Here is a 21,315-nt window from a genome sequence, read left to right as displayed (position 1 = left end):
ATGGGTAACTGAATCTTTTTGGCTAGGGTTCTAAGATGAACCTCTATTTTGTTTGATGGATAATTATTTAATTTAAAGTCTTTTATTCAGTTATTTTCTGTTTGCTATTTAGTTTTACTGTAGTGCGTAAGATTTGTGTTCTCTGAAGCATAACCTTGATTTAGGCACTTAGGTAGATACATGGCCTAATATCGATATTCATATATGATATTTATATATGTCTACCCAGGAAGTAATTAATTAGTAACTAGCGAAACAAACCGAAAGCGAGCGTGCCCTGATAGGAAGTACTTAGGGAGGCGACATACCTAATATTGATACTATATGCTGAAATCAGGTACTAATTAGTTAGTAATTAAGGAAACAACTTACTTCACGACTTAAATCAGCCCAATAACTCCATTCTTCTTGCACCTTGGTAAGGTAGACTATGATAGGGCTGCCCGTTTGCAGAACTACCAAGAGGGAGAGTGTGTTATGTACTTATAAGATTCATAGATGAGAGAACCTTTAGGAACACTAGGAAGTCAAACCTTTGTGAAGCTTGTTTTGACAGCCGTCATTTTGATGATGTTTTAATTGCAAGCCTTTAAGTCCTAGCATATTGTTTCTCTTTTGGTAATTTAGACTTAGAAATTGTTAAAAGCACCTTAGTGATATGTGGTATAATGTTTCTTTTCCATGTGTGTCAAAACTTCACATATGCTTTCAAAATTTTCATTCTACACAGGTGAATCGATTCACAGCTATCTGAATCGTATCACACAAGCTCTTTGACTTTATGTGAATTGACTCAATACATCTTCAATCGATTCACTCTTGAAACGTGTCATTCAAATTTGAATCGTATCATAAAACTTTATGACTTGCATTGAATCGATTCCTTTTAAATCTGAATCGTATCAATCTTCATCCTGGGAAATTTGAATCGACTCAGTTTTTGTCTGAATCGCATCAATCTTCATTATTCTTCTAACTTGTATTTCAGCTGTTTGAATCGATTCATGATTTTAGTGAATTGATTCAAATAGTTGGTTTTGGACGAAAATTTGCACCTACACTCATTTACTATATATACTAACTCTCACATAACTCCCAAATCATTGAATCATTTGCATCTATTCTCTCTAGGTCTCAAAAATTAATTGTTCATCAATTCTTCAAGATTAAACACTTTTTCTTAGAGTCACTTTGTACATTGAGTCACATTGATTTGAAAGGGTGCTTATAGGGATTGTAAGTTGGTTCTCTCAATGAAATTGGTTGGTCTTAATCAAGGTTCCAAAATGAAGTGAATAATCTCATTCAAACTCCAAAGGTCTTGGGGGGGAGGGTCTTTCTAACCGTTCTTGCAATCGAAGGGGATTCGTTTACCGGACGTAGCATCGAAGACTTGAGTGAAGAGTTCAAAGGGGTGCACAGGTAATCAAGGATTCGAAGATTCAAGGAGCACCAAATTCAAAGGTTATTTGAAGTTTGGGAGAGTGTTTACATAGGGGTTGAAAAACTAGTTAATTTCAAGGAACTCTTGTAATCACATTTGTATTCAACGTTGTTACTATTAGTGGATGACCTTGGTGGAGGTGTTTTTCACCAAGAATAGTAGACGTAGCTCTAGCGAGGACGAGAAAGAGCAAACTACTATAAAAATATAGGTGTTATCTCTCTTCCTTAACCTCTTTACTTTTAATTGTTGCATGTGTTAATTGAATAATTGTTAGGGTAGAAACTTGTATTGATCTAAGTTGTTTTTCCTTGAAAATTAACCTAATTCGTTGAATTAGGTTTTAGCAATTAGCTTAGATCAATTGGTTTCAATTTCTATTCAATTCCTCAATTCAATATGCATTGTGTTTGATTTATAGCTTGGTATATTTTTCATATAGGTTTGGTTTTGAAATCGTCTAAGTTTTGCAAATTGTTCAAGAAACATTAAGTTTTGATTGTTATAAAATTTGTATTGTGAATCTCTCAATTATATATTGAATCTTATTAGCACATAGTTTTATCTTTTTGCTTATTGTTTTGATTATTCACCCCCTTTTAGCGTGCAACCTTATTGGCCATATCGACCAACAAGTGGTATCATAGAGGTTGGTCTCTTCTTCAACGACTAACTACCGGAAGAGTTTATTCATACGGTGAATAAGGAGCCCAAGGGGGCGTATAATAGAGCACCTATTTTCGACGGAGAAAATTACGACTATTGGAAAGAATGCATGAGCGTTCATATCCAATCGGTGGACATGGACGTTTGGGACGACGTTGTCAATGGGCGGTTTCAGCCGCAAATTGCCGCCGATGGCGAATACGGTGTAGTCCTAGATAAGCCTAAAGCCGATTGGAATGACGATGAAAAAAGGAAGGTACAATATGATTTGAAGGCGCAAAACATTCTCATTTCCTCCCTTGGAGTAAATGATTATCATTATGTCTCTCATTGTAAGACCGCTAAGGCTATGTGGGATGCATTGGAAACCCTTCATGAAGGAACCGATGATGTTAAACAATCAAAAATTAATACCCTTGTGCAACAATATGAGCTTTTTCGCATGGAGGATGGTGAATCCATCTCCTCCATGCAAATGAGATTCACTCATATTGTCAACAAGTTTCAAAACCTTGGTAAGGACATTTCAAGCCAAGATTGCACTAACAAAATTTTGAGATGTATGACAAGGGAATGGCAGCCCAAAGTTACCGCTATCAAAGAAGCACAAAATCTCAAAGCTCTTAGTATGATCACACTCTTTGGCAAGTTAAAGGAACATGAGCATGAGATCAACCGTTTCAAGTCAAGTGAGGAAGACTTTAAGAAGAAGGAAATGAAGTCCATTGCTTTAAACACCACCTCATCCGTCTCTACCTCTTCGGTTCAAAATGAAGATGAATCCAATGAAGATTCAATAAATGAAGAGGAGATGAGCCTGTTTGTAAGATGGTACAACTGTTACATTAAAAGAAATGGGTTAAAGCACAATGACAAGAATCTTTTCGAGAAAATGTACTGCTAAGGGTAAGCAAATTCTCTTTCCAGGTGGATTTTGTGGTAATGGATATGAAAGAATATTGTTTTGCACCTGTATTGTTGGGGAGGATGTCATTGGCGATAGCCAGGGCCCTGATAGATGTGGATCGAGGAGAGATATTGATACAGAGTGGACGAGAGTATGAAATCTTTAGGCTCCCACAATTGAAACATAAGTCGGAAGTTACCAAGGATTATGCACTGAAGGAAAGTACTTAAGAAATGGAGAACCTTACAACTGAGGACTATGATCAGGTTGAGTGGGATGGAAACAAGGAGCCTGAAGGTTTGGGCCTCCTAGGCACAACATATACATATCTGTTAGGTTCGAGACATAAAACACGCGTTGAATGCGAGGCAACCTATTATTTTATTTCTCTGCAATTTCCCTTTCCAATAAGTTAAGATTTCCCGTCAGAAACAATTACTTGCTTTAATTGTTGTTACTCCTCATTATTCTTTTCAATTTTAAACTTTGCGTTACTTATATAGCCTTTCCATTTCAAGCTTAAATTGTTTTAGTCTCAGAAAGTTGTTTTAGAACATTTACGACAGAAGACTAACTTACCCCCGAATTTCAAGAACATGATAATTATTGGGGCTTGTTATGAATGATACTCATCATAATCACCACCTATTTTCTCTATAGTATAATCTGTGAGACTTTGAGCCAAAGATTCAATCCACTCTTCTACTATAACGACAATTGATTTTTTTTTTTTTTGAGAAGTGAGAAGAATAACACTCTTACAAATATTGATTATTTATGAGCAAAATATACAACTTGCATATACAAAAAAAAATCAATAGAAATGTGTTTGGCTTTTTAATTAGACTTGGTTGAAAAGTTATTTGGAATTATACTATTTTATTGTGTGATGACAATGTTTAGAATTTAATTTTGAAGAATAAATTTGTGAAATTATCACTATAATTTGTCTAAAATTTAACATGTTTTAGGAGAGGAGTCATGATTTTTTAAAATTCTTTTTAAAGATTCAGTCATTCGATTCAATCCGGTTTAATATCTATATACAATTTTATTATAGAAACCAAATTATGCGATTGTATCATCGGATTATACCCAGTTCAGACATGTAGTCCAATTAATGATTTGATCAATACAATACTCCAATAATTATGATAACTAGAGAATATAATCGGTAAACTTTTATTTTGATAGAATATAATTGGTAAAATTATTCACAAATTAATTTATTATTAAAAAATACATTATCAATATGAATATTAATTTAAATAATTAACAAATTAAAAATTGAATATAATTATTCTTAAAAATATATTATAAATTAAAAATAGTAATTATAATTTATTGACATTAGAATCTTTCAAAATAAAACAATTATTAAATGGTTAAAAAATGATTATTAATTTAAATCATTAACAAATTAAATATAATTTTCTTGTGAAGGTATTTTTGTCATTTAATTATGAAATAAATTATAAACTCATCTGACTTATCTAAAATATATAATAGAATTATTTTTTTAAAAAAATAGAATTACGTATTTAACTCTATCCTTAGACCAAATAGACATTAAATGACCCTTTAAAAAAATTAATATAGGATACATTTGATCTGCTAAAAAATAAACGACAAAACATGACAACTTTAGTTATACATCGTTTGATTTGTAAAATTGGTTCAAGAACATGACAGACTGAAGGCATGAGATAGGACAAACACTGAAGTTCTTGTCTTTCACTAAACCACATCACAATTATGTGTACCACCTACGAGTTATCCAAAATAACATTTTGTCCACAAAAAATCGAATAAGATAAAATATTATTCAATAACATAAAAGTTTGTCCTGTTCTATTTTGCATGAAGTTGTGATTTTCTGTCTTGTGTTGTTCTACTTCTGTTCAATGCTTATTGTTTACTCCTTCCATTTCAAAATACATGTCACAGTCAACCACTGCACACATGCCAATACACAACTTTGACCATTAATATCATTAATTATATATAATAAAAAATTATAAAAATTTGATATTTTAAAAATATTCATTGGGACAAATCAAACAACATCTTACATGCTAACATATTTATATTTATATAATAGTTAAAAAATATAGTCAAAGTAAGTTATGTGAATGGTGCACATTGTAAAATTACGATATGTATCTTGAAACGCAGGAGTAGCAGATCAAACACATCCATAAACAACTTAGTATATCAAAAGAAATAATTTAATGTTATAATTGGCAGATACATGTAACCTTAGAAGGAAAACTAAAAAGAAACATAGGGAGTAACCAATTATTTATTATTATATTTTGACTAAGAAAATAAGCAATTATTATGACACATTTTAGTCAACAAAATTATTACTCCCTCCGTTTCAAAATGAGTGTCGTTTTAGCCAAAAAAATTGTTTCAAAATGAATGTCACTTTCAGTTTCCAATGCAATAATAACTTTTTCTTTTCAATTGTACCCTCCAATTAATACTCTACACACTACTTCCAAAGTATTGCTTTTAAAACTAACCAATAGTTAATAAGGATAATTTGGTAAAATAATCATTCTCCTTCTTTTAATCATTGCATTTCTTAATATGTGTGTAAACACCTAAAACGACACTCATTTTGAAACGGAGGGAGTATATTCCATACCCCTCAATTTTTTTTGTTTTTATTACTATATGCCATAAAGTTACGAGCCACTCACTCTCTTTTTCTTCTTCTACCATTATAAATATCCACTGAATCAAAGTGGGGAGTTACAAAATCTACTTGTCTCTTCTTTCCACTCACACAAACATGGTTCAAAACAAAACTAAAAGTACCATGTTTATGTTTCTGATCTTCATCATAAACATAATCATGGTAACATCCGCGGATCTTCGACAAGGGTATTACTCAAAAACATGTCCACAAGCTGAAACAATTGTCAGAGATGTTATGAGAAATGCTCTTAAAAAAGAACCAAGAAGTGTTGCATCAGTTATGAGATTTCAATTTCATGATTGCTTTGTTAATGTATGTTCTCTCTTTACTCTTTCTTACCATCAAAATTCTATCTTTTCAATCAGTTGTTTTTTAGATTTATGTATATCTTTTTTTTGAGGGAAAGATTTATGTATATCTTTTTAATCACAACAAATATTGTCACATAATTGCAATAAAAAAATTTAGTCAGAGATTAAAAATAATATGTAAAGCGCCCTATTATTATTTTTTTAAATAAAATAATGAAAGGAATTAGAATATATTTATTTTTTATTTATAAAATTATTTTTCTTTGTTTGAATGAGTTGTTTAATTTGTGAAGGGGTGTGATGGTTCTGTGTTGCTTGATGATACACCAACTATGCTTGGAGAGAAATTGGCTCTTTCAAATATAAATTCACTTAGATCATTTGAAGTTGTTGATGAGGTTAAGGATGCTGTAGAGAAGGCTTGTCCTGGAGTTGTTTCTTGTGCTGATATCATAATCATGGCTTCTAGAGATGCTGTAGCATTGGTTTGTATTTCTCTCTATCTTTCAATTCTTTTTCTTTTATGATTTATGAAAATGAATTTTTTTTTTTTACTAATGAATTTGACTTTTTTTTATTGTTTGTTTATTTACTCTTTTTGATTTGAAAAATAAATAAATATGACTCTTCCGGAAAATCAATAATTGGTATTTTAATTTGTTTATTTTATGTGCACATAATATTAACATTTGATTTATTAATTTGACATTTGAGATTATTTATTTTAGTTTATCACAGAAAGTGATAAAATAAATCTATTTTAGGTTTTCAAAATTATCACCAATCTTTTGTGTGTTTCTCCAATGCTAAAATATTTACCGTCTTGATCTAATTTGTGCTCAAGAGTGTAATTTTGCTATCTTTTTTCGTTAAATTATTTTTCCCTTTTCCAATATTGTCCATATAAATTTGACACATTATCGAGAAGAAAATAGATTTGATGCAAAAACTGTGTTGCATAGTTTTTAATCTCAACTATTTGATCTCGAATTAAAGAAAAATGTCTTTTAAATCTTATTTTGTTATTGTGTAATCTGAATCATCCGATCTCAAATTAATGAGATCGTTTACTATGCAGCCCGGATCCTTATTGATACTGCGTATTTAATTTTTTTTTTTGTCAAGTAGCCTAGTGGATATAATTCACCTTATAAGGTGAATAAGTGGGGTGTCCGGGGTTCGAACCCCGGCCCCTGCATATAATAATGCATTGTCCTACCAACTGAGTTATGCACACGGCACCTGCATATTCAAATTTACTCATTTTTTTTTTTTAATTTTCATTACAGACAGGAGGACCTAATTGGGAAGTGAGGTTAGGAAGATTGGACAGCTTAACAGCAAGTCAAGATAACTCAAGTAATATCATGCCAAGTCCAAGAACTAATGCCACTGCTCTCATTAATCTCTTCCAAAAATACAACCTCAGTGTTAAAGACCTTGTAGCACTCTCAGGATCACACTCTATCGGCAAAGCTCGTTGTTTTTCAATCATGTTTCGGCTATACAATCAATCCGGTAGCGGAAAGCCTGACCCTGCAATTGATCCAGTATTTAGAGCAGAACTTGACAAGCTATGTCCACGAGATGTTGATCAAAATAAGACAGGAAACCTTGATGCAACTCCTGTGATTTTCGATAACCAATATTTCAAGGACTTGGTTGGTGGAAGAGGATTTCTCAACTCTGATCAAACACTTTTCACTTTTCCTCAAACAAAGGGGTTTGTGAGTTTGTTTAGCGAAGATCAAAGTGAGTTTTTCAAAGCATTTGTTGAAGGAATGTTGAAATTGGGTGACTTGCAGTCTGATAAGCCTGGTGAAGTTAGGAAGAATTGTAGAGTTGTCAATGCTCGTCGTCCTGCTCATATCCTGTCTGAAGATAAGATAAAGAATAGTGATCAATCAGTATAAATTACATGCTTTTATTCAAAGACTCCGGATTAATAAGACGCTGTTTTAATTTTCAATGTATCGCGTCATCGCGAATTTTAGTATATGAAACATCTTATCCCGGTTAATAAGATATACAAGTCTTTCAAATTTTTTGTAGTTGCCATGCTTCCAAATAGCTTTCTTTTCATTATTCCTTATCTAATAGAAAAGGTCTATATATCTCATACCAAGCTCTAGGAGGTAGTTTGAGTCGGCAAAGAGTTCGTTTCAATTTGAAAACCTAATATGGGAGTTAAATGTTTTCAAAATTGGGAGGTTGTGAGATATGAACCTCTTTATTTATATTACCATTTATAAAAGGTCTTTTAACATAAACCGGTAGGTCCATGATCGTAACTGCCTCTGATACCACTTGTTAGTTAGTATGACTATTTATGACCTAGAAAGGGTTGAATATATTGACTAATTTTAGCGTAGCGGAAACACAATTTTAAAACATTTTTGAAACTATGCGCTAATGAACGGATTGTACAACACAAACCAATGAGATGAATACAAAACAAATATTTCAAAAATAAGTAGCGATTCAAATAACCAATATACTAATTGATTTATAGTGGGTTTGGAAACACGTTTGGAAAGCCAAAACCACTTCCCAATGCACTTTCACCGTGACAAATCTAAAGCTAATAAAATAAGCTTCTTCCTTGCCGTGATTTCTCAACGTGATTTTGGATTAATTGACTCCATTCCAAACATACTATTAGATAATCAACTAGGGTTTTGCTTATTTGATAAAATAAATCAATGATCATATTAGACCACTTTGTGCAAAGGTATACAAATTAAATACACAAACATGTGAATATGTGAATTGCTAATAAATCACAAATCAATTTATGTGTATAACAATAAGTATGTTGTTTTTTTATCAAAAATAAACATCGAATCCACATAGACCGCGCTTAGCTCGATTTTTGCTCGTAGCGACATAATTTATGAACATGTTTTGTAAAAGTTTTTTGTTGACGTTTTATCAAAGTAAACTGAAACATAATAGATATGTGCTTAGATTGAATTTCAGTCACTATTACTCATATGTTTCCTCTTAATCGATTGTATATTTTTTGTCTCAGATATAACTCCACCTATCCCTTAGCATACGTCTCCATCTCCGATTAACGATGCGAGATCTATTGAACCAACTGACTTCTGATGAGTCGGTGGTAAAACAACTAATTGTTTCAAATGACATAAGCGCAAATAGTTATACATAAATATAGACCTACCCACTATCTCTAATGTGATAACACCTATACATAATTTATACCATGTCCTTTAGATAGTCAGGCTGACTAGTCTCAAACTAAATCAAAAGATCAATTGTAGAACACTACATCGCCGGCAAAACATTAAGTACGAATTTAAACTAAAGATTACATTGAATACAAAAATCATATACAATCAGCCAGATTAAGAGTACTACATGGATTCCTAGATATTTAGATTAGATACCAACACAAAAGAGAGATTAGATACCGATTATATGCATAACTAACGTAAGATAGTTGATAGATATTGGAGACCAAGCTTGATTCCAAACTTCCTAGCCCCTACAATGGTGACTCATACTCTTTGACCTCTCTCTCTCTCTCTCTCTCTCTCTCTCTCTCTCTCTCTCTCTCTATCTATCTATCTATATATATATATATATATATATTGGTTTAGTTTACAATGATTCAATCTCACTTAAATAACCTACACCTCTATTTATAGAGATTTTGTAATGTTAAGTTTGCTAGGCAAGATAAGGTTTGCCTAGCAAATCGATGTTTCTTATTTGGAGGGAAAAACCAGCTGTCTTATGATATTTTCTAGAACCGCCTTAGTTTGCAAGGCGACCAACAAACAACCTTAAATTTTTCCTTCTAGAACTCTCTCTATTGACTCACTTTCACCTCGCTCAACTCGCCTAGCGAATCGGCCTTTTCATCAGATGTCCATGTGATTCTCTGTTTGGTTCGTCGCTCGTGTGCTTGCCTTACTTTGCTCCACAATGGTGTAGTCATGTCAAAAACCTATAAAAAGAAATGGGAAACAGACGAAATAGCTTTCTGGCATAGTTTACATATATAAATAATATTTATATAAAATTGGTTTTTTTTGTTGCATTACTTGCAAAACAAGTCGATAAATACCATGGAAAATACAGTAATTTGACACTTATCAACTCTCCCTAACTCAGAGCTTTGGTTGACGTCAAACAAAAGTCCTCAAAAAGATATATTTACCCTGCATAATTGATTGAAGGAGGATAATGATTCACCAGGTTTCTAGTGAATCAATGTATTTTGAAAGAAACGGTTAATGATGTATGATTCAAAAGTTATTTGTACAAACAAGTCTTATGTTTACCATTAACCTGGAATAAGACCATGAATGTGAACTTTGTCCAAAACACGTTATTCATTCATACATTCCAAGTTAATAACATAATTAAAAATGAATCACACCTAACACACTTTTTTATAAGTAAATAATAAAATTGAAGAACATACGCGGACTTGAACTCACATACAAAAATTATGCTAACATCCTAATTAAGTTAGGCATTGATATAAGCATATCAGTTTGAAAACATTAAAGCATAGATCACTAAGGTCGTCTGAGGGTTGTATGGGCTTGGTTACAAAAGAAGTGTCATTTGTATGAGCATTTGAACCAAAATGGTTTTTGTTATATAGGGGCATTCACACATTTAATATTTTACAAGAAATAAAACTATTTACAACAAATCTCCTATTTTAAAATCCCTTTATGATATAAATATATGTAATAAACTATCTATGACAACTTATTTTCTTTTATTTTCTTTTTCATTTCTTTTTCAATGTTCTATTTCCTTTTTCCTTTTATTATTCTAATTGTTGTCAAGATAGTATTTTAAAAATTCATCATGTTGCTTGACCTACATGTAACCCTCCTTTCTCTTTCCTACTTGAACAAAACTATATAATTTAAATGAGTGCTCCTCTATCCTAAGACAAGGGACATAATTTAAATTCAAAGATGAAGGTTCATGGTTCCATGTTCAAGAAAAATATCAAAATCTGCTTGATGCATCAGTTTTGAACTTAATTTGGAAAACAATGCAAGTTCGCTAGGCGCACAAGGCTTGCCTAGCGAATATGGCAGTATAGAACCGATGGAGATTCTTTCATCGTGGAACAGAGGGGTTATTAAAATACTCTCTACTCACATGGTATGCTATATTTGGTCTAGTAGTAGTAGTACTCAAAATCAAAAATATGTCTTGATCCTTTTTATGCTTTCATACATTTCAAAGTAACTGCAAGCGACCGAGTTAAAACAAATAACTATCGGTCACCTTTGCATATATTAAAACATGGAAAGCTTCCTCACATTTAGGTTTGGTTCAAGTGTTACAAAATCAGAAAGCGTTATTGTGGAGCAATGCATGGAATGACTTTGTGCAATGTACAAGTTTCACATTCAATTTATCATTCAAGAAAAGCAATAAACATGTACCTTGGCTTTGCACAATTCTTTCAAAGTTGTTATCATCATCATCATCATGCACACCAATGTCGACGCAGCACCACATTCGCGATACCATCGAACTCACCGAAGTCGAGGAAAAAATCTTCAATAAGCTCCGTGAAACTCTCCGTCACTTTCAACTCCAAACTCAGCTCTGTGTCGCCGGCAGCTGGGTTCGTGATAAGGTCTGTATAAACTTCAATTTTTCAAATCGTTCCTACCCCTAATTCATTGTTCACTGTTATATGTTTTCCAATTTTGTTAATTGATTTTGTATGCAGCTTTTGAGAAAATATTGTTATGACATTGATATTGCTCTTGATGATATGATGTGTTCTGAGTTTGGGGAAAAAGTCAGAGATTAATTATTTGTTGTTCATAAAGGAAGATGCGCAAGTGTTTGTGTTATTGAGAGGTTACCTTTCACTCATTCAACTTTGCAACAACATTGTTTCTTGAGTAAACCACAATTAGTTCCTAACTTTGTAGGATACACTCAAATAGGTATATGATATTATGAATATTTCAACAAGGTCTCTGACTCTATTCAACTGTCGAGTTGGTCATGATGTCAAAAGGACTAATATGAGTAAAATTTGTCACTCTAGAACCTTTTTAAAATATTCATAATCTCAAAGACATTACATTTCACGTGTATTAAGAAATGTAGTTAATTTTTTGTGGAAAAGAGATATTATGAGTTGTTTTATAAAATTGTTCTTAATAAATGATATGTGAAAGATAAAAGAAAGAATGGAAAGCAGAGAGAGTAATAAACAGTCAAAAATATAATAGGAAAAGTAAAGTTAATGCTTCATTGATATTGTAAATCGACATATAATTTATAATAATTTTTCTTCCAAAGCGACATATAATTTGAAACGGAAGAGTATTTCTTTATGTCATAGTGGAGTTATTTGGCAGAGTACAAGAGGCGAGGGTGGTGGAAACACAAGAAAGTATAGTTTAAATTGTGTTGGTCATTTAAAAAATTTCCTTCAAATTATGGACATGAAAACCTTTCCATAAAGACTCTTCCTAAAATGTTTTACCAATCGGATGTAATTCTTTATCAAACCATTTAACTTCCATTCAAAACAAAGTAAAGTTTGAGTTAAATCATATAGAAATCGTTCCAAGTAAGAGGTAGGGATTTTAAAAACATTTAATGTCGGAGGATCCCTAAATGTAGGGATAAAAAAATATTAAACCCTAATTTAATAATGAATCGTTTAAACTAAGGTTAAATATTTTTTTTTGAAGGAAGGTTAAATATATTTTTTATCAACTCATTCCTAAAGTAACAAAATTCATTGATTTTTTTTGTTGAGGAATTGCTAAAAATTTCATTGATGAGTTTCGTATAATTTAAATTAGGCTAAAACGTACTTTTTGCCTCCTAAGTTTGCAAAAGTTGTAATTTTGGCCCCCTATTAAAAAAAATGGCAAAAGTGACCCCTCATGTCTAGCCCCTTTTGCAAAACCTCAATTTTGACCTGGTCAACGCTGAATGGCATATGCCACATGTGTAAATTTTTAATTAAAAAATATTAAAATTGCCACGCATGTATATTTTGAATTAAAAAAATAAAAAAAGAAAGAAAAAAGGGAGAGGCACGTGAGTCAGAGAGTATCTATTCTCTCTTCTTTCTTTTCCTCCCAATTCTTTCTTCCTCTTCCTTCTTTCATAACTACCGCCCCTTACTCTTCCTTTTTTTTTCCGGCCACTCTTTCCGGCCACCTAACGTGGTGCTTCCAACCATCCTTTCTCAAACGAAATACATAATATTCATTCTCTCTTCCTTCTCTATCTCATCATAAATTTATTTTTTTTAATTTGAGATATTTTTTGAGCTTTCAAACCGCCGCTAACATTGTTAGATCTTGACCACAACAAAACGTTTTTCGACAAATTAACACCATAAAAGTACTCTCCTTCGTATTCCCTACAAAACCCACAATAAAAAATCATGTCATGCCTAATTGATTCAGCTCATTCCTAAACTATATGGAATTCATCAATTTATTTTTTAAGCATAAAGTTCATCAACTTAATATTTAACATCTTATAGCAATGGCTAATTTATTCGCTAATAAAAGTTTATCTTGAATTCCTTTAAAATAAAAAATTCATCTTGAAGAAGTGAGTGTGATAATTTATGCACTTATTTTTTGCTACAAATTTATGCACCAATTTATTCTTTCTCAAAAGTTGCAAATTGTCTCTTACCTTCATTATGACAAATGGTAGTCCATTACAATTTACTAGCAGTTTTTCTTCTTCTTTAGACTAAGAAAATGACCAATTATACAACAAATATTAGTCAAAAATAATTAATTATTATATAATTCATAGTTACGACTACATAGCTACCTACATTATTCTTTATAAATATCACAAAATCTACGACTACGTACCCTTGTAGTTCACTTCTCTGTCTCCTCTTTCCACACACAAAAACGGGCAAAGATCCTCTCCTGTGAGAATACCAATGCAGGCTGTCCAGTTTCAATCATGACCATTCAATTGATCTTTTATGTTTTTCAATGAACCTAGGTCAGCCAAATCAATGGTTGGGATTCCACTGGATCCTCCATTGACAGAGGATCCTCTCCCCACAAAAACACATAAACCCTCCGGTCACAAATATAAGCAAAAATCCATGTTTTAGATTCATGCATTAAATGATGTATATAATCTTTATTGTAGACAACATGCATTATTTATTGAATGAATCTAAAATATGGATTTTTGGTTATATTTGTGACCGGAGGGTGTACATAGTTCAAAACAAAACAAAAAGGACCATGTTTGAAATACCCAACAACCAACCCATCATCACCATGTTTCTGTTTCTGGTCTTCACCTTAAACATAATCTTAGTAACATCATCAACATGAGATCTTCGACTACGGTTTTACACAAAAACGTGTCCACAAGCTGAAACCATTGTCAGAGATGTTATGAGAAAGACTCTAATGAAAGAACCAAGACGTCTTGCCTCTATTTTGCGCTTTCAATTTCATGATTGCTTTGTTAATGTATGTTCTCTTTGTTGCATATTTCCATTTGTCTTTTTTTTTTACAAAACCAAATGGTTAAATATCCTTAGGTAAACCAAATTTTGATTTTCGCAATTTTCTTGCGGCCCAATTCAATCTCTGACCAAAAATAATACTTAAAGCGGAGCTTGACAAGCAATGTCCACTAGATGTTGATCAAAATAAAACATTGAATCTTGATTCAACTCCTGTCGTTTTCGATAACCAATATTTCAAGGATTTGGTTGCTGGAAAAGGATTTCTCAACTCTGATCGAACACTTTTCACATTCCCTCAGACAAAGGGTTTTGTGAGGTCATTTATTAAAGCATTTGTTGAAGTATTAGAATATAGTGAGAAGATAACTTGGAGAGCAAGTTATCTAGATAGCTTGTAGAGCAAGCAAGTTAGTTAGGAGTTAGTTCTATTAATAAGTCTCAACTATTGTACTCTCAATATCTTTTGATCAAATAATTCTCTGTAATCTTTCTCAATCAAAGCCTTATGGCTCTTTTTCATTCCAATTCTCCAAATTCTCAGACATCCAACATGGTATCAGAGCGATACCGTTCGCCTCGATTGCGATCTTCGAGATATTTTTTTCTTCCACTGCCACATCGGAAATTTTTACCGTTCTTTTCGATCCTCCATCGTTTCTAATGACATACTCCATTTTTTGTCATCTATGGAAGATATCAAAGGTTGAAAAGAATTTTTCGCCATTACCGCCACTTCGGAAACCACCGCAAGAATCTGCAGTTTTATCATCAGAAGCTGTTTTTTTTCAATTTTGGCAGTTTTAATTCAGAAATTGTTCCTATCAAGCCGATCGAATCTGTTGCACCACTGATTGAAGGTTGCAGCATCAAGATTGGTGAAATCTCATGTGTTTTGAATGATCATGTTTCTGTATCATCAGTATCGTATGCGAACGATCCTGTTTCTGCATCATCAGTATTGAATGCAAGTGATTCTTCTAATTTGTTCGATTTCGTATTTGAATCTGTAGCGAATTCAACAAAGATTGTTACGGAAGATCAAGAACCACAGAGTTTTCGAGATCCTTCCGCTGTTTTCAGTTTCGTCATCGCAAATCAATTCCGCGGTGATAATTTCTCCAAGGTTCTAATCAATCTTTTCATGAAGTTTGTTAACATTTTCAGAATTGTAATTTCAGCACCGCCTTGGTTCACCTGAGGTGATGGTTATTCTCCATTGATTTTCGATCCCGGTGGAAGTGTTGGTTCGTGTTCAGTTTTCTCTGTTTTCGCAATTCTCCGTCAAATTCGTTTCCGGTTGTGGTGGATCGAGGCAAGAAAGTTCTGTCTTCATTCAAATCAATACACGCCATTACAGAATCTCGTTTCCTTCTTCTTCTTCCGTAATTTTGCATCTTGTTGCTTCCATAAATTGCAAAATTGCTATCATAAATTGCAAATTGCTTCCATAAATTGCAAATTGCTTCCGTAATTGCAATTTTCCTCTATTTCAAGAATCACGTTTTGAGTTTTACATGTTTGGAATCACATTTACTACAAGCTTTTCTGTTTGAAGAAAGTGCATTCCAGAAGCGCGTTTCGAAATAAGTTGCTTTGCAAAGGCACTTATTGAGTGGCTGATTGAAGAAGTTGTTTTGAATCAGATTCTGCAAAAGTGTTTTTTTTTTTGAAGAACTGGTTTGGTATAATCTGTTCTGGTTATGTTCAGAGTCTTTCCTTACAAAAGCGAGTTGGAGAAGTATTTTTGGAAAAGCGCTTATTGGAAAGCATGTTTGGTACCAGCTATTTTTGCAGCACGCTTCAGCAGTTACAATACTCCAAGGAAGAAAACTGGTGTGTCCAGATTCTTCTCCTTAGAACTGGGAGTCCTCATTTGGACATGGGCCTGATCACTTTGTTGGACTACATTATGGGCTTGCTTATCATTTTCTACCAGTTTTATTTTACTTAGTTTACCCCTAGTTTGCTTAGTTAATCTAGTATGAATAATCATTGTACTTTCCTTGTATTTCAAACTCAAATTGGTAAAATTCTCACTTTGAGTTTGAGGGGGACTATTAGAATATAGTGAGAAGATAACTTGGAGAGCAAGTTATCTAGATAGCTTGGAGAGCAAGCAAGTTAGTTAGGAGTTAGTTCTATAAATAAGTCTCAACTATTGTACTCTCAATATCTTTTGATCAAATAATTCTCTGTAATCTTTCTCAATCAAAGCCTTATGGCTCTTTTTCATTCCAATTCTCCAAATTCTCAGAAATCCGACATGAAGGAATGTTGAAAATGGGTGACTTGCAATCCGGTCGGCCTGGTGACGTAAGGAAGAATTGCAGAGTTGTCAATGCTCGTCCAGTTCATGTCCTTTTTGAAGATAAGATGATGAAGAATAGTGAGCAATCAATATAAATTACATGCTAGTATTCAAAGACTTTGAATTGATAAGACCATATTCTAATTTTCAATCTTTATAGCAAAATAAATGTATCGAGTAATGGCTAATTTTAATATATGAAGCATCTCATCCCAATTAATAAGATACGCAAGTCTTACAAAACTTTTTTAAATAAACTTCTTTTTTTGTATTCCAATTTTCAAATATATGAATTGTTGGATTGTGTGTGTTCAAAAAACGGCCACCCATACCTTGCGCTGGGTGTCTGGCTATATAATCACGACTTAGTGCCACAATCAAACGAAGACACATTTTACCACTTTCCCACCAACTTTTTTCCTCGTCTCTCTCACTCCAGCCATCAAACAATATCCTTTACCGTAATAGAGCACATCTCCATCAGATCGGAAATCATCTTGCACAAACACTTTCATTGATCCTTCATCATTCTAGTCTCCTCCAGGTCATTGATTCTATAAGGAGGGGAATCATTTCACTGGTTCCTTTGAATTTCCCGGAATCCACGACTTATTTTCCAGTATGTTTTCTGATGACAAATTTTGGCAAGTGCACCAAATGGAACACAAGTAATGAAGTAGTAAGTTATCTTCTCAACAGGTATTGTCGTTCAAATTAAAAATTATCAAAATTTATTAGAAGTAAATAAAACATAAAAGATAAAGTGGTTGCAAGGTTTTAATTATCCTGCCCAATGCGAGATTAGGTTGGTTTGATTCAGAAGCGTAACGACGACTAGAAAATCCTTGAATCCCCCATTTTGTCTTTGTTGGGATTAAAGCGGTTAATTATTAGTTTATGATCTGTATTTTGATTTAAGAAAGTAGAACATGACCCCATGATAAAGCAGTGGAAGTTTTAGTTTCATATTGCCGCAATTTAATCAATTATAATTGCTGCGTTTCCTTAAGATTGAGTTAAAACCCTAAAGAATTTAAGTAAGAAACTAACCAATTTACTCATGTCTTATTTGGATGGAAGTAGGGTTGTCAATCCTATAATCCACATAGAGATCAGTTTCATCGTTGGTTTGAAAAAGTATTAGAAACAAACATATACATATTATATCAGACACTTGAATCATAAAATGAATAATTTTTTTTTTATATAAATTGAATCCAACAAATAAGAAGAGGTTTATCCTGGAACCCTAGTCAACAGAGGTTTAGTTGCACATGACAACAAACGTCATTACAAAACAATAGAAAAACATACCATAGAGAGGACAAGCGGAGGAGAGAGATCCTCTTCCTTGAAGCTTTGATGCTTGACCCTTTCTTTATGAATGAATAAAATAGTGTGCAAGGGTCTCTATTTATAGTGCATAAATACTTACGGGTTAAGAGAAAAAAACTGAGTTTTTATTCCCCACCAAATCAACTTGGAAAACAAGCAAACAATACTTTATGCCCGCTGCCATGTGCAGGGAACTTGGGATGACACATAGGGGCGAATGGGGCAATATCCAAGGCTGCCTCATGTGCACGTGTGCATGGGCCAGTAGCGCCAATGCGAATTTTGCAGTTTTGTCCTTTTATCTAGCGTTCTTCTTTCTTGAAATGACTTGAAGCTTGGAATGAATCTCCCCAACTTGTGTTGTCTTCAAATGCCTTCTAAAAACCATAGTTCTTTATTCTTCATATCCTCGATCATTCACATGATGTCTTGTTTTGCCGATTTACATAATTTCACACAAGAAAGACTCAAAACACCTATGATGTTGTATGATTTAGAATAAAAGTGAATTACAATGACTCGAATGAAAACAATACAAAATGTTCCTCAAACCATGGACAACTCCTCTAAATGATCTCTTATTTTCCTTCAAATGGAAAGAAAAGAACTAAAAACATAGCCTAAAATATCATATGATGCTCCATCATCACAACCCCAAACTTACCATACATAATTGATTGAATGCAAACAATGGTTCCTCAGGTTTCTAGTGAATCAATCTATTTTAAAAGAAGTGATTAATGATGCATGATTCAAAAGTGAATTGCATAGACAAGTCTTATGTTTACCATTCACCTGGAATAAGACCATAAATGTCGACTTTGTCCAAAACACATTATTCATTTCATACATTCCAAGTTAATAACATAATTTACAATGAATATACCTAACACACTTCTTTATAAGTAAATAATAAAATTGAAGAATATATATGAACTTAAACTCGCAATATTCCTCAACTCAGTGCCGAGAATGTGTCCAGCTTAACTCAACAAGTTACTAGAGATGAAGTTTTGCAAGCTCTAAACAATATGCATCCCTTTAAATCACCTGGACCTGATGGCTTTCAAGGTGTCTTCTTTAAACAATATTGGCATATTATTGGTGAAGATATTTCTCGTCTTGTCATTCAAGCTTTCAATACAGGTTATTTCAACCCCTCTGTGTCTGAGACGCTTATTGCCCTGTAGAGTGCCCTAAACATTTCAAGGATTTTAGGCCTATTAGCTTATGCAATACCGTTTACAAGCTGATTACCAAAGTTTTGGTGAATCGATTGAGGCCTATGCTAGACAACATTATTGGGCCTTACCAAAGTGGCTTCCTTCCAGGTCGAGGAACTTGTGATAATGCTATTGTCTTGCAAGAAATCATACATTCTATGCATAAATCCAAAAAGAAAAAAGGGGATGTTGCCTACAAGATTGATTTAGAGAAGGCTTATGACAATGTGAACTGGAATTTTCTTGAAACTTGCTTGAAAGATTTTGGTTTTCCAAACATCACCGTCAAATTGATCATGCATTGTGTTTCATCCTCTACGTTATCTTTAATTTGGAATGGGAAGAGACTCCCAAACCTTTCTCCTACAAGAGGGCTCAGGCAAGGGGACCCCCTTTCCCCTTACCTTTTTGTGTTGTGCATGGAGAAACTCTCTCTTACTATTTCTGAGGCTGTTCAAAACAATTATTGGAAACCTGTCCAAGTGTCTAAAAATGGACCAAGATTCTCCCACCTCTTTTTTGCAGACGATGTACTCCTTTTTTCCAAGGCTACTTGTGATCAAGGTAGACTTATAGCTGACATTTTCAACAAGTTCAGCAGTGCTTCAGGTCTGAAAATTAACTGTTCCAAATCACGGGCTCTTTTTTCTGTTGGAGTCCCAAGAAGCAAAGTTGTTCAGATAACCAACTTGTCATCCATCCGTAGTACTCCTTCCTTGGAAAAATATCTTGGTTTCCCAATGATAACTGGCAGAGTTAAAAAGGAGGATTTTAATTTCATCATTGATAAATTAAATGCTAGGTTGGCCTTTTGAAAGAATAAACTTCTCAACAAACCTGGAAGATTGACTTTAGCTACCTCGGTGATCAACTCAATTCCAACCTACTACATGCAGATTAGTTGGCTCCCATCTGCAATTTGCTCTCAAATTGATCAGCTTACGCATAAGTTTATTTGGCAGGGCAACTCTAATAAAGGTATTCACCTCGTAGGTTGGCAACAAATTACTCAATCAAAGAAGCATGGAGGTCTCGGTGTAAGACTAACAAGGGAAGCAAACACAGCAATGTTGGGCAAACTTGTTTGGGACATTCAACATAATTCTAGTAAACCGTGGGTTCAATTGATTCAAAGCAAGTACCTGCATAATCAATCCTTCCTGAATTGTAGGCGAACATATGGATCCCCTGTCTGGAATTCTATTTTCAAATCTAAAGAGGTTCTTAAAGGTGGCTATTGTTATCGTATTGGTGACGACAACTCTTTATTTTGGTATGCTCCTTGGCTAGGTAATAATCCTCTTTGTCATCAGGTTGATTATGTAGCTATTCGGGACACCCGTATTAAAATCAAAGATGTCTATTCTGCTGATGGTTGGCAGCTAAATCAATTATACACTTCTTTTCAGCCTCATCTAAGTGATACTATAAAAAGTTTTGATATGGTTTTAAATGACTCTGTTGCTGATCGTTTTATTTGGAAAGAAAATATTGATGGCAACTACACTGCAGCAGATGGCTATAAATGGTTGTTAGATAAAAGAATAACCCCCAATCATCACCAGAGTTCTTGGATGTGGATTTGGAAACTTAAAGCTCCTGAAAAAATAAAATTCTTCATTTGGTGTGTTTGCCACCAATCTATTCCTACCTTATATATGCTTCACAAGAGAAACATGTCCCAATCTGTTTGTTGTTCCAGGTGTTTGCTTTATGAGGAAACTATTTTTCACTGTCTTAGAGATTGCTCAACTTCTAAAAAAGTGTGGCATGGTCTTGGATTTATGGACATCAACTTCTTCTCAAATTTGAATCTGCAGGATTGGATTCGAACTAACTCCACTGGCCCGTCTATGTGTCTGTACTTAGCAGGGCTTTGGTGGAATTGGAGAGCTCGTAATATTGTTTGTATGGGAA

General features: G+C 33.4%; 2 protein-coding genes across 2 annotated transcripts; both read left to right on the top strand.

Moving 5' to 3' along the window:
- On the top strand, positions 1-3,014 carry LOC146927487 (uncharacterized). Its single transcript, XM_085707085.1, has 2 exons — positions 1-4; positions 2,128-3,014. Exons 1-2 carry the CDS (start codon positions 1-3, stop codon positions 3,012-3,014), a joined length of 891 nt encoding a protein of 296 aa, XP_085563211.1.
- Positions 3,015-5,768: 2,754 nt separating this feature from the next.
- On the top strand, positions 5,769-8,077 carry LOC146927486 (peroxidase 17-like). The gene is made up of 3 exons (XM_085700734.1): positions 5,769-6,036; positions 6,329-6,520; positions 7,325-8,077. The coding sequence occupies exons 1-3, from the start codon at positions 5,818-5,820 to the stop codon at positions 7,946-7,948; spliced, it is 1,035 nt and encodes a 344-aa protein (XP_085556860.1). The 5' UTR covers positions 5,769-5,817; the 3' UTR covers positions 7,949-8,077.
- The last annotated feature ends 13,238 nt before the right edge of the window (positions 8,078-21,315 follow it).

The sequence above is a fragment of the Medicago sativa genome, chromosome 4 (genome assembly GCF_051527215.1).
Source record: "Medicago sativa cultivar Bolivia chromosome 4, Bolivia_mono, whole genome shotgun sequence".
NCBI classification, from domain to species: Eukaryota; Viridiplantae; Streptophyta; class Magnoliopsida; order Fabales; family Fabaceae; genus Medicago; species Medicago sativa.
Note: the sequence above shows the minus strand (reverse complement) of the source record. Positions and strands in the feature narration are given on the sequence as shown.